The sequence below is a fragment of the Gasterosteus aculeatus genome, chromosome 11, assembly GCF_964276395.1.
Source record: "Gasterosteus aculeatus chromosome 11, fGasAcu3.hap1.1, whole genome shotgun sequence".
Taxonomy (NCBI): Eukaryota; Metazoa; Chordata; class Actinopteri; order Perciformes; family Gasterosteidae; genus Gasterosteus; species Gasterosteus aculeatus.
In genome coordinates this window covers 9,705,984-9,727,888 of record NC_135699.1, presented here as the reverse complement: position 1 = coordinate 9,727,888, position 21,905 = coordinate 9,705,984, and the positions used below count along the sequence as shown (strand labels likewise).

At 45.7% G+C, this 21,905-nt stretch overlaps 1 protein-coding gene and 1 long non-coding RNA gene across 3 annotated transcripts in view; one reads left to right on the top strand and one right to left on the bottom strand.

Annotated features, from left to right (window-relative positions):
* The first annotated feature begins 4,534 nt into the window (after nt 1-4,534).
* On the top strand, nt 4,535-9,833 carry LOC144384518 (uncharacterized). Its single transcript, XR_013451303.1, has 3 exons — nt 4,535-6,195; nt 6,542-6,641; nt 7,898-9,833. It is a non-coding gene; the product is annotated as an uncharacterized LOC144384518 (long non-coding RNA).
* Nucleotides 9,834-15,554: 5,721 nt separating this feature from the next.
* Nucleotides 15,555-21,905, bottom strand: part of adgrl1a (adhesion G protein-coupled receptor L1a) — an 80,275-nt gene continuing 73,924 nt past the window's right edge. For both annotated transcript variants that reach the window (XM_040189841.2, XM_040189839.2), the window contains 3 exons: nt 20,625-20,747; nt 17,932-17,949; nt 15,555-17,799 (listed from right to left, as the gene is read on the bottom strand). In XM_040189841.2, coding sequence (XP_040045775.2) covers nt 16,880-17,799; nt 17,932-17,949; nt 20,625-20,747 — 1,061 coding nt within the window. In that variant the 3' untranslated portion in view covers nt 15,555-16,879. The remainder of the gene's footprint in view (nt 17,800-17,931; nt 17,950-20,624; nt 20,748-21,905) is intronic.

The window sequence follows — 21,905 nt, the reverse complement described above, 5'->3', positions numbered from 1 at the left end:
GACAAGTGGACACCAGGGAAACTGAGTTTGTGTTTCCGTCACATACCAACGGAAAAATAAATACGTTGTTTATCCGCCCAGCACATGAGGTATGTGCAGATAATAGATTAGTACGAATACTAACACATAAGTCAGTTTTGTTGGCCTATCTGATGAGGACAGCGTCGCTCGGCAAACACAAGCACCACACATACAGCTGAAGGGGAAGTATTCATATTTTCAGATGTGTGAATTGCAAATAAGTTGTCGAGTGAGAGACACATTTGAGGGATGAAATGACTCTGTTGAAGAGTTATTCTCAGACGTGTCTCTGTTGTATGATTAACAGTAGCATGAATCATACAGCACACACTTTTCTAATTTCCTGTTAGCGTTTTAAAGAGAACGGTATGTGTGCTCAGGGCTGAACATTTCACTGGGAGACTTACTGTAGAAAGGGAATCAAGCCTCTCACCGAAGGCCTTTTCTCGCTAGAACATTGCATGGCTGCTCACGACAAACCGAAAAATTGGGCAAAAAGATACCCCACTATTTATCATCTTAGAGGTCATGTTCTTGTCTATGCAAGGGTGAGGTGTTATGGAAGTACAATGCACTGGGAAAGGTTACCCGATAAGACCTGGCGCCGCCATGTGTGGTTTGTTTATTTAAGTGTTGAATGTTTTAGGGTCAGGGTGACCTTTGCTACCTGCAGCACCTCTTTGTGTGAGCATGAGGTGTTTCAGGTCAATGATCTTCCTCAACTCTCTGTCAGCCGTAAAACAAACCAGACCCAAGGAGGCGCAAGGAAACAACTGACGGGTAAAGATTCGATCCAGAATCGTTACCAAGGCAGTTAGACTTTGTCATAACATTCTTCAATAAAACAAGCTAATCTACCAGGACCTAGACAAGACACATTGTCGAAAGAGATACAAAACCACTTTGTTTGTACTGCGCAGTCTGCAGGATGAGGGATGTGTGTGGCTGGAGATATGGAATGCAAAAACAAGGGAATAAAGTCAGCAAGGACCTGCGAGGTGTCAGCGACAACTGCAGCGGCGAGGTGGGAGGACGAGTCGCATTGTAGTGGTAACGTAACAGCGACATGGCGCTGAGCCCATGTATAAAACCACCCGGGTAAGAATCATGGAAACAGCTCATTCATCAGCCAGGACTCAAATGGACCTCATAAAGTAAGACAACGTATACAACTGAGATCAGCACTCTGAGATCATCCCAGAGTCAACTCAGATGTTTCTCCAAAGTGAGACGTCTCGAGAACAGCAGTTTGTGTATGTGTGTGTGTGTGTGTGTGTGTGTGTGTTTGGCATCTTTGTTTATGTTTAATCCGTGTTTTTTGCCTGCGTGTTTGCGCGTTAAAACGCATGTGATTATACACATATACCAGCATGCACAATTGTGTATGTACACTGTTCAAGAGGTCATGCAGTTCCCCACACATCCCTTTATAATGTCACGTATACACCACCAGACTCTCTCTCCCCACACAATCATTCTCTCCCATCTAACACAGATAATTCGATCTGCTATTATCGCAAAACAATCCACCCTCTTAGTAACGGTTGCTAGGTCTAACAAACTTGAGGAACAAGAAACATGACGGCAAAGTGCGGGTTAACTGTGGGCAATGGAAGGACACATTCATGATGATTAACTTTAGTCAGGTGACTTTTTTAATGTCATGTACATAAAAAATACAGAATCAAGACCTGGGGAACCGACCCTTCCGCTGGAGAGTGAGGGGTTCTGGTGCTCGGGAACACTTTGTTCAACAGGAACCGCCAAAATCAACACAACATGAGAGCTCCCTGCTGCAGTTGTTACCATCTGCACTGTCATGTGTTGATGCAGATGTGGAGACGAATGTAATATGGCTTTCATGGTAATGTGACTTTTACCCAGGCATAGCATCGTAGAACAGCAAACGGGAACCTCCTTGTTTTAAAATTGCTCAACTGTTTCACAGAGGGGAAGGGGGCGGAACAAGGAAACCGTGAAGCAAAACTTGCATATTCTTGCCTAAAAATCTCTTTTTTTCCCTTTTCTGCAGTGTGGCGCTATAAATGTGAGCGTAACGTACTCTAAATGTGTGTCGTACAGGGAGGTGCATGCTGTATGAGCATGTGATAGTGAGGATGGTGTTATCAGTGCAGTGCTGGGACTAATTAAAATCCTCCCCAGCAACCTTTGAGGCAACAACACGGACAATCAACCTCACTTACGCTCACAACACTGCAGTGCACCAGTGCTTGTTGGAGCAAAGGGAAACTGTGTCCTGCGTGCACACGTTTTTTCATCTTTTCATCTGCACTTGCCTGTCATGTTAGTGTGAGGACAATTTAGAACCGTGTGAGTAATTTGTGTGTAATGTTAATCCGCTAACATCGCTTGCCGATGACAGTGTGTGTAATTGGTAGATAAAGAGCAGTACGTAAAGCACAGTAAGTAGCAGATATTATCTTTAAAAATCGTCATTATTGTTCTTAAATCATGATCAAACACAATATATTTTTTTGGCACTTTTGGACAACAGACAGACTAAGGCAGCTTTTACAATGGATTGTTTCCGGGAATTTGGTGTAACTTCCGAGCAGTGTCAGTCGGGCAGTCACGGCACCATTGTTGTTGGTGCTAACCTTGGGGGGGGTTGTGGTTGCCTGTGTCCTGTAATTATGTCTCCTCCTTCCCCTTGGTTGTGGTGACAGATGATGCCGGCAGTGGGAAAAAGCCAGTGAAGGAAATGAGGGATGATGGCGGTGATACAATCCCAGAGCTGGAAGCACAGCGGTATCTACCTGTCTAGACACTGCACAGCTGTCTCCGGTAGAACGCCAGCTGCACGGACCACTAACTGCGTCAGAAATATTGGTAAAATAAGGCCACTTAACTTGTTTTAACAGTTTGGAAATGGGTTGTGTGGTCAGCCGTACCTCCAAGACGGGAGAGAAGGATTCTTCCAGTTGGGATAAATAACCCCACTGGTGGCTCCACTCAATTTGCACATGTGCAGAAGGCCGCAAATGGGACCGTTTCTGCATTACTAATATCAGCTGAGCTCCTTCATGTTTTCATACGTCTTACATTTCGGCGTCGGAAATAATTGACATTTTAAGTTTGTTGTTGTTTTTTGCAGTGTGCTGCCCCCCGCCCCCCCCGTGCTTTTCTACATTCTCCTCTCTCCCTTTTTTTTCAGGTGAGCGCCTGATCGCCTCAGCGGTCCGCAGCACAAGCGAACACACAGCTTTGTTTGTTTAACAATAGGGCTCAGCCGAGTGTGAAAAGCTACAGAAAGGCTGCCTTAACAAAACACGACAGTGATACACACGCTGACTTAACTGAGGTTTTACAGCAGCGTAGCGGCTCTCCATTTTTTACATCCCTGTCCCCAACACCTGCTGTCGTGTTATCGTGGCTGAAGGTAACAGACATAAAAAATGACACCAGGGCAATTTGATGTGAATTCCTTGCATACTTTCTCATGAGTCCCCCTGTGTGTGCGTGCCGGTGCTTGTACATGTACTTGTTTGTGTGTCAGAACAAAAAGCTGTCAGTGCTTGTTGTGTTGTATTGTGTGTGTGTGTGTGTGTGTGTGTGTGTGTGTGTGTGTGTGTATTTGTGTGCAATTTTACCCACATGGCTGCAGGAATAAAGGCCACGGTATAAAAATCCTTATTGTTTCAGAGGGATTATCCTTTACAATGTAGGGCTTTATCAGACGTCCTGGACTGCTGTAACAAGACACGCTTGCCCCGGGTCCGCCCGGCCAAATACTAAGACTTACGCCAGCAACCAATCACACGGGGGGGGGTGAAATGAGGGGAGTAAAGGAGAAAAAAAACCCCACAATGGTGAAAACGATAGCGAAATAAAGTGAAAAGCAGTGAGGGATAAAGAGACGGCGAGGGGGAGAAAAGTGGAGTGAGAGAGAAAACAGAGCAGATTAAAACTCTACGGAGAAAAGGCAGAAGTTGAGCAAGTTTAACCGGAGGCCGTGCTTCAAACAGAGTGGTTTATTTTCTGACAGAGATCCCTCTCAGGAGATTGAGCTGGAAAACAGATTAATAGAGGCTGTCCAAGTTGCTCTCTGATATTGCACAACATGTGCCTCAGCAGCATGTGAATACAATCTGCTGTGCATTAGCCCATTCGGTGCTTTGACGTGGCTCTGCGTGTGTGTGTATTATAGCTCACAATATACAGTGTACATACCCCCACCAAGCTGTCAAAAACAGGCAGCAGTTCATCTGTTTTGTAGAAATGGTCCATATCTTTCTTGTTGGGCTCTGCCGATGAGAGGTATTTCCGAGTTTGTTGTTTTATTTCATTAGCTTTATAAAACCTTCTCAGCCGGATCGGGTTGCGGTGCCCAGGCTAACCGGGCTCTGTAAAGGGGAGCCGTGGTTTTGGAAATGAGGGGTAAAGTTGGCCGCCGTGCTACGGCCTTAAATATGTATGTAGAAGGTGTAGGTGGGGGGGTGTGGGTGGGCATGTTATTGTGTGGTGACTTTTTATATTCACAGATTCCCATGACGGCTGCACTATAGCACAAATCCCCCGTCTGACTTGCTAATTCTCTTTTACGAGCTGTTCATGTAGAATGTTATTTTGAATGTTTATAACAGAGCGATCTAAGGGTTGGACTCTGGTGAAACCCAGATGAATGTGATAACACATGTGATGTGCACGTATTTCTCAATATGTTCAGAAATATGTGCGTTGGCGTTGGTACATTTCCTGCACTGGAAATGTGTAGGTGTCCCACTTGTGATGCCAAGCTGTGCCACTCGGGGTTTGAGGCTTTTCTAAAGCGAGCTGCCAGGGAAGGCCCAAGTGTCTGTAACAATCCCAGCTCCATTTGCCCTTTTATAAACTCACTTGTCAAGAGACAAGAGCAGGGAAGGAGATTGAGTGGACAAAGGCCGGGGAAGCTGTCTTGGTCCTGCTTTCTGAATGAGGGATTATGCTTCTTACCATTTAACTTAAAACAGCCCTGCTTCAAAGCGTTTGCCAGCCACGCTGCAATCACGTCTAAGGTTGGGGTCGTATTCCATGTAATTGTCTAGTTGCTAAATCTAGGGGAAAGGTCTTAAGTCCGGGTTTGGGTCAATATATATATATATTTTTTTTTAAAGGAGTCCCACCTGGTCTGCATGTGCTGTTTTGCTTGTTTTGTTGTGGTCAACTTTCCATCAGGTGTATCTAAAACCCGTTGAGGAGCTTCAAAAAAAGCAGGATACCGACCGAGTCGCCAGAACTCTTGTTTCAGAGCCACTCGAAATTCTCAGCGCGTCGCCTCGCCGCGGCTTTGACTCCACAGCTCACACACTCTGAATGGTGCACCCGGTTTTTGTTCCAAACTGGGCTTCATAATGGTTAATTGTCCAATTTCAAGGGGGTTAATTTACCCCCCGTCCTCCTTCTTTCTCAAATCTCAGACATGCCAGAGCCAAGACTCTACCGATGGAGCGCTGAGCGAAGGCCTGCTGCCGTCATCCACACGCACAGAGGATGAGGGATTGAGGGGTTGCGGAGCGGTTTATCTCTCGTCGCCGCTCTTTTAAGAGAAACGAGAAGGGATGAGCTGAGACGGATTGAGTGGACTCAAAAGTAACAGGATTGTAATTATTTACCCTAAACGTCCTGTTGAGACTGGCTGGAATTTACTCCTTTCAGAACCGGACGCAGCGTGTTTGTGGGGAGCGCGGGGGCCATCGGGCACGAACGCTCCGAGCTTTGTGTGTGTGTGTTTTTAGCCTGTTCTGCGTCACTGCTGCTCACTTGTTTATGCAGAGGCTGTGTGGATATGGAGAGGTGGGATATCCAAGCCTCCCACTGTCACCTGATATCTGTGGAAAATGGATCAGATGATTGGACGAGTCCACTCGACTCTTCGAGCAGAAAGTCCCGTTTCCCCCCACGTCAGAGCCTGTTGCAAAACCGTCGTTTTGACTCTCGCCAAGAGGTGACGAAGCACGTCTCACAATTCCCACAGCTAATGTGAAAAAGAAAGAAAGATGAAACTTGAGAGTTGGACTTTGAGTCTTGTGCCTGCTACACGCAGGTTGACTGCTGCAACGTAAGGGAGGCAGAGAAGGGCGGACGAGAGGCCGGGTGAGACGGAGAGGAAGAGGCCCATATTGAGTTACACAGACGAGGGTCTGTGTATTCTCGGTGGACCAGGGAAGATGCAGGGTAAATGAAGCGTGCTGTAGCATGGCGGCTTCTGCTTTATCCTTGCACCGTGTGTGTGTGTGTGTGTGTGTACGTGTGGTTTAGACAGCGGCCTCTTTGAGCGCTCTGTTCTCTCATGGTTCTAATATGTCGGGGGCCCCGCTGTCCTCGGCCCCTGACCGATGTCCAAAGATAAGAGGATTAATGCAAGCCAAAAGTGAAGAGAGATGAATACAAATGGATCCACATGAGGGACCCACCAAATTACACAATCTGCACTGCGCAGAAGGATATGCTTATGCAACGACTCAACTGTTTCATTTGGAATTAAATCGTTGAATTGTGATGCTTTGTGTCTCTTCTCCAGCGAGTCTGTGACCTGTAGCACAAGGGCCTCCCCTTGTGTTCTGTTGCAAAACTACAAATCTACTGATTTGTTAAGTACAAATTAAATCAACAAAACACAGGTAAGAAAGTTAAGTCATTCGTTGATAAAATCCTGGCATTGTTCCAGATATCTTGAATTTAATAACTGAGTGATGCAAATGGACTTTATTTCCTTGAGTCTTGTTTTTGGTTATGTTGACCGTGTAACTATTTCAATATGTTTACAGGAAACTTGTCTTGCACGTCTTTATTGTCATACAAAATGCCCTTTGACTATTTACTATTTGTGTTTTTAATGAAAGAATAAGACAAAGAGGGATAAAGACAAAGAACAAGTTTGAGATTTCCAAAAACTTCATGATTGTAGTTCACAGAAAACTTTTTGTTTTTAACCAACGGACCCCTGCAGTCAGACAGCAACGCGTATGAATGAAGTGATATTAGGAAACCATTCAGTCGTTACTGAAGAGACTGTCGAGACCTGCAAGTAATGCAATGTTCACATTGTCCCCTTGTATTTAACTTTGAATTGAGTCAATGAAATACCAACCATGCACTCAAGCCACATGATTTCACTTTTCAGGGAATGCAACAGAGATCTGCTAGACATTTTTATGATACGTTTCTTTTGAACATTTTTCGCCCCTAATATTTGTTAACCTTTTTTTGTTAAATTCAATTTATGACTTTTAGAGAAACGTCACACACAACATCATTCTTTTCCAAAATGCTTCGTCTGACATTAACCTTGTTAACAATACAAATAGTTTAGTCATAAATGTCAAAAGTGTTATTTTTAAAGCAGCAAATGGAAGTCTAGACTGTAATCTACTCACAGCTATACCTCGGTCTCCATAGCATTGATCCTTTTGTTGACGGCAAGACTCCTCAAGTCTGGACCGCAACCAGGGAGTCCAGCTCCCTGAAAGGGGAGAATGAAAGCCGTGTCTTTTGTTTGAGCCTGTAGCCTCTTTGAGGGTTCAGGTGAAGTCTCCTTTTTACTGAAATAACTTTCCACAGACAAGATTCAGAGCAATTCTTGTGTAGTATTTGTTTCGCTGGGGAGGCGAGAGTCTCTCTGGATGGACTGTGAGTGTGTTTATTGTTATACTATTTTGTATTATTGATGACAAAGAAAAGATAAAGAAAACAATATCACGGCTAGAAAGATTATTTGCAAATTGTCTTTGAACAGATGAGATACAAAAATTGGCAGCAAACTGTAAAAATAAAAAAAGAGTAAAAGATTCAAAAGTTTAAAGAGCATTTCATCTGTCATCTCATCTCGTCTTCAACCGCTTACTCAAACTTCCCTTTCCCGTGCCACATCTGCCAGCTGTGACTGGGGGATCCCAAGGCGTTCCAGGGCCAGTGTGGACATGCTTGTACTCATGATCGGTCATCACCCATCCCTCAGGACGAGAGGTAAGACTGGCCGGCAACTGTGGGCGAGTGGAAGACGCGGTCGCACCACAATCAGAGGATTGGCCGTTTGATCCCTGGCCCGGCTTTTTCGCCGCCCACGCTGCTCGGACTCTCGGGCCAAACTCGCACTCCCTGAGGTACTTGAACTCCTTCACTTTGGCTGAGGACGTCAACGATGCCAAACTCCACAAGATACCAGAACTTAGGACTGAATCTTCATGGCTGATATACAAAACAAAGGTTTTCCTAAAGCATCGGGGCAAAGTATTTTTTTTAAAAAGCACGCTCATCCCAGTCGTCGTTGGCCCCCCGGGGGCCCGGTAGGGCCGACACACTAGAAACAGACATCCTCACACAGCTTCTCCTACGGCCAGTTTAGAGTAAACAATTAACCTAAGCTGCACGTCTTTATGCTGTGAGAGGAAGCAGGAGGCGGCGGTGCTCCACAGATCGATGTCAAATCTTACTGCCCAATACGCATGAAATGCACAGCTGGTGAAAAAAAGAAAGAAAAGAAAGGCAGTATTGAGCTGAAGAACTCCCCCTTTTTCCACGTGCATCTGTAAATGGGTTGATATCAGCGGGAGGAGGTGCACAACAGAAGGAGCGCTGCTGATGGTGGTCGTGGAGGCCTGTCGACTCAACGGGGAGCCTCCGTTACTCATAACCGAGCGCAGAGAGGATTCGCTGTCTCATTCTAATCTCCAGTCTGCCTCTTACCTTGTTTCCTTTTGCCCATCTCCTGATGTAACTTCATGAGCTGCTCCCCAAAGCTCCACAGCCAGTATCCACTCGGAGTGGGAGCATTAACTGGGCTTTGCCGATGCAGCATCACGTCTCTCTTCCTTGTTGTTTCCGTCTCCGAGCTGCCAACCGATGATTGGACATGACGGGGGAAGCCGTAGCTTTGGTGTGTAAGCGCTTTGACCCAGACCAGGGCAGCGGGTGGGAAACTCGCTTTTGTTGTGTTTTAGAGCTTCTTTAGGGCTTTTTGATTTGGCAAGTGTTTTTGTTTGCTTCACATAGCGCTGACGATCAACATGAAGAACTGTGTGCGTAAATAAATAAAGATTAAAAAAATTGATGGAATACATTATAGAATATATAAAGAATAAATAAATGATGATAATAGCTTCATTATTCTCACAGTCAGGGTTTGCACTGCATTTTAATAGCAGCTCCTCTGCGATCAGCTTTTGTATATTTATACCATCCCACAATGCTTTGCATGCTCGGTTTTCTTCTCACAATATGATAATGATATATGATATATTGTCTAACAACGTGTTCGGTGATCACAACATCTTTAAATCATTCTGATGACATAAGCAAGAGTTTTCTACGTCAGCCGGTTTATTGTCATGTGATCAACAAATCAGACATATTCCTTTGTGTCACTATTTTAAGATATGCATTAGAAACGAAGAATAAGAAGAAGAAAAACCAAAAAACACAAAAGGTTTTGTTACTGAGAATATAAATGCTGGAAGGACCAAAACATAGCAGCTAAAGTGCCATAAAGTGCCATAATGTATAGAATAAAGATCTATATATTTATATATATAATTATGAATTATAATTATGAACTAAACAGATATGGGGGTAACTGCCTTTATATTAATCCATATTTGGGAATTCAGACGTTTTATTGTGACTTCATCGTGACTTGCTGTGAAATGCCTTATTTTGGCATTTGGTTTTAGCTTTTTAGTGAATATCTATGAAAATAATGGTTAATAGACGCAGTATACATGGTAAAATAATTAATTTTGTGGAAGATTTTAAAATGAATTGTTCAGTGCTGGTTAGCTTGGTTTAAAACAACTGAGGGCAACCGAGCAGCTGGAGTGTCCAACTTTTACCACATGGGGGCAGTAAATAGTGGTGAGAAACCTAAACAACATAACGGCGTCCCTTATTACTTTTGTTAAACGCATTTAATGCATATTTACTCCAGATCATTTTGATTTCACTTACATACTATACTTATATGGTCAAACACAACGGTTTCAATAAATGAAAGTCAGGTTATAAGTTATAAGTTGATTATTGAGTAATGATTTTTATTTGTCTCTATTTTCTAGAACAGTGCACAAATTTATTAATATATCATTTTTATATTGGTTTGTCATAATAAACCAATAATGGAACAGCAATTGAAGGATTTTCTGCCCTCTGCGGTTTGATGTTTGGTTTAACAGACAAGGGTTTGGGCTGAATTTAATACTCTCTTCCTCCGTCTCGTCGCTTCTGCCGACATGTTGTGACTAAATTTCCTATTCTATTTTAAGTTTCCCCAAATGTGCGATGACCTTTAAAAAAAGCCCCATTTTCACCCCTCAGACTGAGCAGCAGGAGGAGAGCGTGCCGGGGTTGTTGGAGGTGGTTCTTGCTCGTGTTTGGTCTGCCGGCGTGTGAAAGCGTTACTGTACCGCCAATGGAAGAAAGGGTGATCGAATGGTCAAGGCCGCAGCGCCTCCCCCACTTCCCCCTCTCAGGGAGTTTCACGGAGGGGACGGGAGTGAGGCGGCAAATAGTGTGAGATGGGTGGAGAAAAGGAGCCATGAGTCACGCTGTAATTACGAAGGAACCGTGTATGCTCTGATGCTCCTAATAATGAGATATTGGCTAATTAGTTACCCATCACACTCGGCTGTCAACGACGTGACGAGCAGTTGAGGAAAACGAAACTCAGCGGGAGGCGAACACTGATCACAACACTGTGTGCGTGAGAAGGCTTCAGGGATGCTAGATGGGCTGCAATAACTCAAGACACTTAGTTGTGATGTGCCTAACTGATTCCTCGTTGATTACAATGTTTGTTCCTCCTCTGGAGAGTGCTAAAGGTCGCCTACAGTTGTGTGCCGCTGGGGCTTAACGGGCAGCTGCAAGCAAACAGTGCCGCATTCAGAGGTTCGGCCCGGCTGTGCTCGCACGGCAGTTTATTAAAAGATTACATCGGGGCTCGCACCACGCTGTATGATTAATTAACCTTGACTGATGCTTTGTCAGGAGGAACCCAGCTGATACCCACAGGTCTCCGTGTAGGTACACGTGGGAAGGTTGAAGGCATCTCCATGGTTAGTTAGAAAACAAAGCTCGGCCCGGATTAGCATGAGACCCGTCCTCTCGTCCTTCCCGGCGAGCGATGCTCATACTTGTCCAGACGCTGAAGCAGCTGCACGGTTTTGTCTTCCTAAACTGACATCTTGCTTCCCCCCCGCACCTCTCTGATCACCTTTGGCCACAGACCAGGATTTGACAGAATCGTCCCCCTGACCACCGGGTAGAATCTGCATATGCATACAGTTTGTGGATCAAAGGGGAGCCGCCACAGGAAAGGGGCTCGGTTGCTTGGCTTCAGTCCCCTTGGCGTCGGTGGTACGAGGAGGAGCAGCGCTATGCTGACGTAACCCGCAGTACAGGCCCATGAATAAAACATGGCCACTATTAGTGCTTAAAGGACACTTCTGCTTTCCAGTTTGAATCAGGAGATGTGTTGCAGTCTATATGCAAACATTCCCTTTTGAGGTCATTTCTGTGTGCTTTCATGCTTTTATCACACTGGAACATGTATTAGCGCGCAACCAAATGGGCTGAGCATTGGCGCACAACCACACGCAACAACAACAACAACAACAAATGAGCTGCTTAAGACGTTCCCAGAGAAACCCGGAAGCACGAACTGTTTATATTTTCAAAACTTTTTTATTAATATGTGCCGATACAAGGTCGCTGTGACCTGCGATGACGCAAACACTCACAAAAAAAAAATCATCCCCTTTGGCCCAGACAGCTGTCAATGCAACGAGCGTGAGAAAATAAATTAACATTATTCCTCAAAGAAAAATAGAAACAGAATCAAGAGGTTATATTGACCTTGGTTTACAAATGTCTCAGCATATAAATTATGTATTTCATAGAAAAGTCACAGAAAGCGCTGACAATGGTGCTAGAAGTAAAACCCTACGTGACACAATATCAGCAGTTCATTGTTTCTACCAATGCCTACAACCTGTAGAACCACTATTTCAGAGACGTCCAATACTGCCCAGGTCCTACTTATTACAGCCTAATTATTACAGCCCTCAGCTGACACTGAGAATACCCCACTCACACCTGTTATAGCCAGCGATTCTACCTCTTGTGACGGACACGGACCGTCTCCGGCAGCGTGTCCTTGACCGTCGCCATGGGCGACCACGTGATGGCAGGCACAGTTCTGCTCCTCCACGCTGTCAGACGTGACGGAGCACCTATCTACCTAGGACGGGGTATGTCTGTGGGACAAACGATACGTTAGCTTTGGTTTGGGACCTTGGGGTCTCTGTGTGCAGTGTGCCTCACAGGATTTTGTAGAAGCCCGTCCTACACAACCCCCCCACCCCGATGTCGGCCCCCCCTGTGTGTAAAAGATGGCCTGAAAGTGCTGGCACAGCTCCCCACAACACACATGTTCAACACAAAAGAGAAACGCCATAATCCTCATCACTGGGTTTATGCCATACCTCTAAATATTCTTAAAACAAACTCTATATTTATTCAGTATTCATGTGAACACGCAGCAACAGAACAATAACAAAATAGTACTACTTTATCATTGCTTACATTTGCACTTCAAAAATCTGTATCGGAGAATCACCCTGTGACCTGTGCGAAAGAATCTCCCTTTGGATTCCTTTTCACATTTTCTTTATAAGGAAGCATCAATTAGACCAAAGAGAAATCCAGGCGTCTTTCTTCCTCCAGAGACAGCTTGATTCAATAAACAAACTCGGGATCTGAAAAGCCAGCTTGATCAAGTTAAAACAATAAAGTGAGGACCTCTGGAATGGAAACCACCAGCCAAAAAAGTAATCTGAAACCAAGCAGCACCATGAGTCTCCTTATCTCCAGATCCCAGCCTGCACCACCTGGCTGCGATCCCCCCGGTCGCCCCCTGCCCTCTTTGTCTCTCTCTCTCCAACTGCCCATGGCTACAAACGTGTGACATCTCTCTTTTTCGGACATAATGACCTCGTCTCCTCTCAACTGAGGGACCGATCGCCCTCCTGCCCTCCCGGTGTGTGATGGGTCACACAAATCACTGGTAGAAAATGAGAAAAAAAAACACTGTCTGTGTGTGGAGGGGTCATCTGTGAGTAAACGGAAAAAGCCCGCCGGGACCTCCGCTGTCTGATGATAGACTCAACAACGCCACAGCTCACCCGCCGCCGACACTAAGCCGCCGGGGCGAGCCGGCCCATCAAAGGTTGTCAAAGGTTGAGCGTCCCACCTTTTAAACAACTTCCCACTGGAGCACGCACAACACTTTCCAGCAGAGTATAGAAAAAAGGCCGAGGGCGGGTTCACTGTTGTAATTTAGTGCCCACCGTGTTATTATTGTAATCACAGGTTTGGAGGGCTTGAACGGCGGAGAACCTCCCACTGTGTGAACATGGGCTGCAGACCTTCTATAATCACTATCATTTACCACAGTAGAGCACTCCTCTGTTTATTGAGATATTAATCTGGGATAAACAAAGCTTTTGACAAAACAAATTAACATTCTCAAGGAAGTGCTGCACTAATGGGGGTCCATGGAGATTGATATTAAAAATGTGGGAGCGATGCGGGGGGAGAGTGAGGGAAAAGAAAGGGAGGAAAGAGGTGATGGAAAAAAAAAAAAAAAGAACAAAAGCGAGGAGCAGGCCCAAGGTGACGCACATTCCTCCTCTCGAGGGGAAGTGCCTGTCTAAACAATGTCCCTCCCCAGGGGGGGGGGGGGGGGGGGGGGGCGTCCCAGCTGAGCAGTAGATATCAGCATCAGCACATTATGTCAAATACAATGCGGGAGGGTTGGAGCTAACGATGATGCTGATGATGATGGGTATGATGATGATGATGATGGCTGTCTTGCGTTCCCCATTAACACTTACGCCCTGGATTGAATTGTGCCATCGTCACTCCTGCTTGTTAAAATACATTCAGTCGTCCTCATTTGACCCCCGCCGCCACCGAGCCACGAGATCCCGGCTTCACATTGTCCGGCGCCGCAGCGGAGCGGAATGCCCGCGCATTTTTGTCTTTTCATTTGTAAACACAGATTTAGCTCCCAGGTTAAGCTGCAAATCAAAGTCATGTACCATCAAAAAAGGCAGCGTTGCACACGTCCTCTGCGATGGTGTGGGGGGGGGTGCCAGAGCCGTCTCCCTCAGCCTCATCGGGCTCTGTGGCACATACGAGCGATTTGAATAACAAGGATAAATGGTGGTGTATCCTTGTAATCCCTCTCTCTTATCTGTGGTTAACTCCCTCTTGCTCTTTCAGCCCCCGGAGCCGGAGCTAAAACCCGTCCTCTGGGTTCTCTTAGAAGTGGGACAGCCAGGCCCTCTCTCCAAATGTCACACTGCAGTGGATGCATCTATTTTCTGCTCACGTTCCGTCCGCACATCACACTCTGCGCTTAGAGGTTTACGAGGGAGACAGTAAAAAAAAAAAAAAAAAACTCAGAAGGAATAGAGAACAAGGCCAGAAATAGATCAATGTGAATAAATATTCAAATAACATACAATAAAAAAAAGATAAATAAACCATAACAAATGCACCGTAGACGAAGGGAAGTTATTTTTAAAGGTCAGACGGATTTCAGCTGGATGAAAGGAGCCTCGTGTGCATCTCTCCCCTGACAGCTAATTTCTCAAACGTATCGCTTGCATAAGGTGGCATATTGGAAACATGTTCCCCTCGATCAATCAACCCCGCTTGTCATTTTCATGGTGTATAGTTATTGTCCGTCGCCCCCAGGCGGTCTGATTCCTCCCGTCATCCTTGTACCTATAAACGCCACGGCAAGAGCAACTTACATTTGGGCCGGAGAAGTATGCATTCCCCCTTTTTTGTTCGATGAGCATTCAAGTCATGTCACACAGAAGAAAACAATACAAAAAAAGCTTTGAGTGTGTTCACACACAAAGGACTGCTGCACCAACAGGACACAATCGGCCATTCTGACACATTCATACATCCACACTCTCACAGGAAATGAATGAACTGTCATGTGGATAAATGCTGATTCCATCCTGAATGCAATATTCTCTGATAGCTAAATAAACGTCATTGTGAAACATGCTGAAACCCATCAAACTCGTTAAAAGTATGTCATCTGTTTATATCTTCCAAATAACATGAGGTCAAAACCAAATCACTCTGTGGATGCTGCCGGTTCGCCCACAATGCTCTTTGGTGCCTGTGAGGCACACAATGACATTTGACAACATCTATGTTGCTTGCCTCACCCCCACCTCCCCGCAACCTTTGTAAATTCCACCATGGGAATGTCAAAGGTCAAACATTATCAACATGGAACGGATTATCTTACATAAAAACTGTGTGGGATATTTTTTTCTTTCTTTTTTTTTAAATTTGTATAAATAAGATCTACGACACATTTCCATCTGTCTCTCTCTGCCTTTCTCCCTTTTTCGTTGGAGGCACAGAAGAGCGACAGAGCGAGAGATCAAGCAACAGGGGAGAGAGAGACAGAAAGAGAGAGAGAGAGAGAGAGAGAGAGAGAGAGCTCATCATTCAGTTCACAAACTCCAAAACATTTTATTTTTTTCTTTCGTTGGTTTGTTGCAGTACAAGAAGTCATTTTTCATAGTATTTGTTACTTTTTGTTGCTTTTGATCATCCGGTGTCTTTATTTACATAGTAGGAATAAAGTAGATTCACGTGTGGCTCCTATGTACACGGCTTTACCAATCGGTCGACCAGTGAGTTTGCGTGTTTACAGTCTTGCTCATCACAACCACACACAGGAAACAAGTCCACTTCAACTGGCTAGGCTCTAACAGCACAGTACGGGGGGGTTGGGGGGGGGGGGGGGTTAACACCAGTCCAACTCTTTGCAGCCCCCAGACGATGCAGACCCCGTCGACAAATTGAATACTTTCTTCAAAACAATAGCAAGGCAGTCATTTCACTTTTTATATGCCTGAAGCAAACAACCAGAGAGAAGAGCGGAGATGATTGGCCAGTCTCATGGATGCAGGTTCTGCTGCTCTGGAAGGGAGGCGCAGCGGCTCCTCGGGCCTTCGCCTCGAACTCTACTCCACTTCTGTACATAGTCGTCGATTCACAGCAAGAGAAAATGAAGGCAACTACTCTGAATCTGCTCCCACCGCCTGCTTGAAACAAAAGCTTCTGTTCCCTTTTACTTAGATGGAGTTTCGACGCACTTTCGACGTTGAGTAATGAGCACTTGTGGATGAGCGAGCGTGTGTGTGTGTGTGTGTGTGTGTGTGTGTGTGTGCGTGCGTGTCTGTGTTTCGGTTCTGGCTCAATAAAAGATATTTTTGGCAACAATGAAGAGCTTTCAGTGAGACATATTTTAGGTTATAATAGTGTACTATATTCCTTGTCTCCACCGCTAACTACTCCGATCAAATGATGAATCAAAAAAGACCTATGGATGGTACGAAAGGGAAACAGGACTAAATATAAAATGATATTACCCTTATGAAGCGGGTCTGAAGAGATATTACATAAAAAACGTTGTCAGAGTTTTAAAGTTTTGAAATATCTGAAGGTATAGTGGGTGGATCGGTACATTCAGAGTGCTGGACTTGGTCTCAAGGTACCAAAGGAACTGAGCAGGACGGGTTTGGCGGCCGACGAACGCTCCGCAGAAAAGCACCCATCACTCATCTCGTTAAGACGAGGGAGGGTTCAGGATAAAGGCCGGAGGCCGATTCTGCCACGTCTCCCCCTGAACGTCCCTCCGCTCATTTGTTAGCGAACTAAAAGTCAAGACAAAGAAAGGCAACCAAACAAGCAGAAAGTGGAGAGACACGAGAAACGAGGCGGGCTTTGGCCATCACATTAGTCTCCAACTTCCTCCTCCGGGCTCCAGTCACAGGCTGGTGACCAGCTGCATCTGTCCGTCTCCCTCGCTGTGGGCGGGCTCCGGGGCCAGGTGTCCCTCCCCACTCGGTCTCCGGGGCGGAGCCTGGTAGAAGGTCTGCATGGGTGCCCCGCGAGATCCCAGGGCGGGCCTCCCGGAGCTGTAGTACAGCTCCTCGGGAGGCTGGGCCGAACGGGGGACCACCTCCAGGGGCTCGGGGCTGCTGTCGGGGTACGGCGAGTCTCGCAGGTTGGTGATGCTGGTGTACAGGGAGTCGCGGGCCGGGGAGTCCGGCGCCCGGCCGCCCACCTGCCCGCCGGCGCTCTGGCCGCTGGTGCCGCTGTGGCCGAGGCTCTCGGTGAGGTCGGCCGTGTAGCTCTCTGACTCCTCGGGGTCGCTCTGGTAGAGGACGGACTGGGCTCGCTGCAACAGCAGGGGCTCCTCCAGCGCTTTGTAGAGCAGCTCCACATCCTGCGGGGTGCGCTGCCGCCCCTCCCTCAGAAAGTCCTCGTCTTCGTCCGTGCTCACGGACAGCTCCGGCCCGGCCCCCGGCGCGCCCCGGCCGACCCCGCCGTGGGGACGTCCCCTGGCCAAGCTGCCGCACACCCGGTCGCTTACGTCGCCTCCGACACCGCCGCCTCCCCCAACGCCGCCTCTCAGGTTGTTGTGCACCAGCTCAGAGATGATCATTTTTTCGAAGGCGGCGGCGTCGGAGAGGTTTCGTCGGATGCCTCCGCCCCCGAGGGCCTCGGAGCCGCGGGGATTGAGGAGGGGCGGGGGACTGTCTCCGCCCCCACCGCCGAGGAAGTCGCAGCTGCCTCCGCCCGCGCCCCCCGGGCCACCGCGCAGAGAGTAGCTGTTGTTGAAGTTACCATTCAAGGGCAGGGTTTCCATCCCACAGGGGTCGCGGACCTTTGACAACGTGCTCTCTGGACCCAAACACAAGTTAGAAGAGAGATGGCAGACGAGAGAGGGGGGGGGGGGGGGGTTATTACGATACAGTCAAATGAAAGCGTCGGTTAGAAGAATGAATGTCATTAAATTACGTGAACTACACTTACTTGGATCACGGAAGGTTCCTTTGAGTCCCAGAGAAAGTCATGTGGAGTGAATAAAATGAGAGACAGTAGTCAGTAGTATTCTTTAATGGTGTAACATTAGGTTGATTTATTCATTATTAAGACATGCTGAAAAGGAACCCTCCTCCATCGGCCACTTTTCTTTTCTGTTTCACACTCAACATCAAACCCTCCACAACTTATGCAAATTTGGACCTGTTTGTTTGACACTATATTCCTTCACAATTTACATCGACGCCAAAGCAAAATATTTATTTACCAGCGTGAGTGATAATTTATTGTTAAAAACTTGTACACCAGCAGATCCGTTTATGTCACGACTTTCTTTTAACACACTTTCGCTACCAAATTACCATCACATATTAAAGCAAAAGCCCCGGCCTTGGAGAAAGTTTGTGATATTTTTTTCATTTTCATGCTCAGTATGACTTCAATCAGAGTTCTTCACCAGTGGTGTGGGTAATTAGACATTCTAATGAAGTGCTCTCCCTACTTCCTCTCCAACTCTCTTCTAAAAATGTCTTGGCTGCCAAGCCCTCGGCCATCAGGCTTGACGTATTGTGCAGAGAGGTTTTAAAATATTTAATAGAAACGCCGCCTTATATCTCAGTCCTCCGACACGAGGCGTGATACACTGCGGATGAAAACTCATCCAGCAACCAGCCACACACGCGCATTTATAGCCCTCTGTTACCCAGTGAATATTAGTACTGTAGTGGAGCAATTACCAAAACATTCAGCGGTAATACGCCTCAAAAGAGAGGAGGCGCTTTTAAGAGGAACCTCTGAGACAGTACAAGACAAGTACACAAACACACACACACACAGACAGACTGACACTCAGACGCAAACTAATCTCCTCTTGTTGATTTCATAGAGTGACTAATTGTCTGTCTGTCTCTATCCACATATCACACCTGAATGACCCACACAGATGGACTGTCCCAGGACACCCAGCTGTCTGATCCTCCTCTACGCGCGTTGCGAGATAAGGGGACTGCTTTTTCTCAACAGAAAAAACATCCTCGAGATTTCTGGCAGCTGTAGCAAAACTTCCAAATCAATTTGTGGCTCTTCTTGTGAAGATTTGAGATCTCACCAGATGGCCGGTTAGTTTCTAAGCGCTGTTTGGCTCTGTCCTGCTCAGCCTAGTACATCTGTCTGACAGCAACAAAGTCTGAAAAACCAACACATAAACAGGCTCATGCACGCACACAGACACACAAACAAACACACAGCTAAAAGCTAAAGCATGTAAGCCAAAGAGAAATGTTGAGATTATATGATTGGTTGTATTTATTGGTGATTTCTTTCCCGTGCGTGCTCTTCTCCTCCAGCAGCGACAGCGTGGAGATAGAATGAGACTAATGGGAATTCACCAATTGACCAACAGCTCTACTGGTGCAGGACAAAGTCACGGCCCAGGTCAGTCCTCAGATCGCCTTGGAAACAATCAGCCAAAGTCTGGGAAATAGCTCTGGAAATCTAGGAAACATCGTCGGACAGTTGCATGCGTTTTAAGGAAATCACAAAGGAGATCCAAACACAATGTCCCGTCAGCAATGAGTTGAAATAATATATATGATGAACTTGAAAGCCTCACTCCACAAATGAAAGCAGAGTTTGACCGCCATAGGGAGCCGACTATGATCTCCGGCAGACTGTCAACCAGAAGCTGGTCTTCATACAGGACCTTCTTAGAGAAAGACTTAAGAAACCCAGGAGTGCACTAAACTGAGACGCCTTTTAAAACAAAACCATTCACACCTTTGTCCAGAGGAAACAACGCGTGGACTGTGTCAAATAAAGTAGGTGCCTCATTCTTTCAAAAGGGACTGTGCTTAATAGTTCCAAGCTTCAAAGGAGCGCAGATCAACACAGTACCACAGACCATTCAATTTGTATATTTTAATTAATTATTTCCCATTTGTTTGAGGTGATGTGGTTCAACACAAAATATGACCAAAACTCATTCAAAAGACATTTGTTACAGCAGCAGATGATTAATTAACTTTACCTATTTAACCCTTTTAGTGATGTTGTCTATGTCAGTTTTAATGCTGGGAAAAGATGCAATGCGATTAAATGCATGATTTTTCTGTGATTAACAGCGATTAATCTCATTATGCGCAAAATTGAATAATATATTAAAAACAAGTGTACTGCATGCTTTTATTTTTTGTTAAAGTAATGTTGTCAGAACAATATAACAGGCTTCCTTGGAACCCACTGCGTTAACACACAGTATATAAATCTTTTTTTTCTTTTTCTGAAGAGGTACAGAAGAAGGAAGATTTGTCCTTCAGCAGGGAACAGCATAGTCTATGTTCAGTAGTAAGGGTTCCTGTTAGAGTGAGCCAAAGTGGTCCAGCACAAAAAAATACTTTTTAGTCTGTAAAGGCTGTGGATTTCTTTTGAATCTCAAAAATGCAGGTTGAGCTGTTACCCAATGACAAAATTAACTTTTAAAGTCCTCTTTTTTATCCATTCCTCCTGCTAACTAATAGTATGCTTTAACCATATCCTATCTATATCCGTGTGTAATATAGACATATGATGAGCACTCAAATATAGTGATGAGTTTGCGTAGGACATGTCAAACAGGCTTAAGGACAGCTCTTTACGTTATTTGCACACACATACACACAAAGCGACTGGAATGTTCAGGAGCTAACCGGTAGAGTTGAAGACACCAGGCGAGGGGGGTGTGAAGCTCTCAGCCAGCAGAGTGTTGTAAGGAGAGGTGCCAGTGCGAGTTTGTAACACCGGGTTGGTCAAAAGGTGGTTGCCCATGGTCGCTGCAAGACATAAAACATTTGATAAGTGAACGGTCATGAATGGGCTCTTATCTTTGTCTCAGGTGAAGGCAAAGAAACCACGTGCAGAAACACAGCACACAATAGGTGTAATGCTCTGAAACCCAGGTTGCCAGTCTCGATAACAACATCTGGAAGCGTACAAATATTTACTGTTTATTCAGATGGGGTTATTTCTTTTGTTATGCCGGTGCTTTATGGAGTAATGCATTTCACAGTGTTCTCCTTAGCGTTTATGACTGCTGATTGTAACCTTTGAGTAAAAATACAATTGCAGGGGAAAGGTGCTGTTTGGAGGGTTGCCATTATTTTTTTTCTCCCTTGGCTCCTGACAATGAAGTCAGATGGGGTAGAACAGTAATGCATGCCATTACGCAGTCTAGGGATGCAGCCATTGAAACACAGTTAATTTCCCAGTGCAACGTGAATGCCACTACAAGACAAATATAATTCAAGAGAATGGCACACAGAATGTTGTATAATGCCCATGTATGGCTCCAGCCTGAGGCAACTCCAACAGAAATGCCATGAAATTAAAAATAGGACAGCATGACGGAGAGTCGTCCCAGGCAAAGTGCAAGCTTCAGGTCTCACGCCTACCGTTCATCACATAGCAGGGGAGTAGGGAATTCTAAAAATAAAAAATATGGGCTCGCACACAGCTAATTTATTTGTAATTTTCCCCTCCTCTTACACTTGTGCCGTCCATCTTTCTGGCACGCACCACAAAGCCCTCTCCTTCCAGTCTGTCTTGACAACCACACTTCCTCAGTTGCTTGTGCCAGAATTGTTACAAACAGCACCATATTAGCTGGGATTAGCTGCCCATGTGTACCTCATAGGAATATCGAGTAGAAAATAAACGGAACTATCTTCAACCTAAGTAGGGCAGGGAGTCATGGGTGGCTGTGTGTGTGTAGTTGTGTTCTGCCCGTCTGTCTTCTGGACACATTACTTTACTCAGGAAGAAATTGTGATTCATAAAGTACTGAAGTGGAGAAATCAAAAAGATCCAGGATGCCAGTTTTAGCGTCTCTTCTCCAAATTTGGCCTCTTTAATTACTCCTCCATGATAACGTCTCCCTCCCTCCCTCCCTCCCTCAAGCGCTCCTTCCTCCAGCGCCCTCGTTCGTCTTTCAC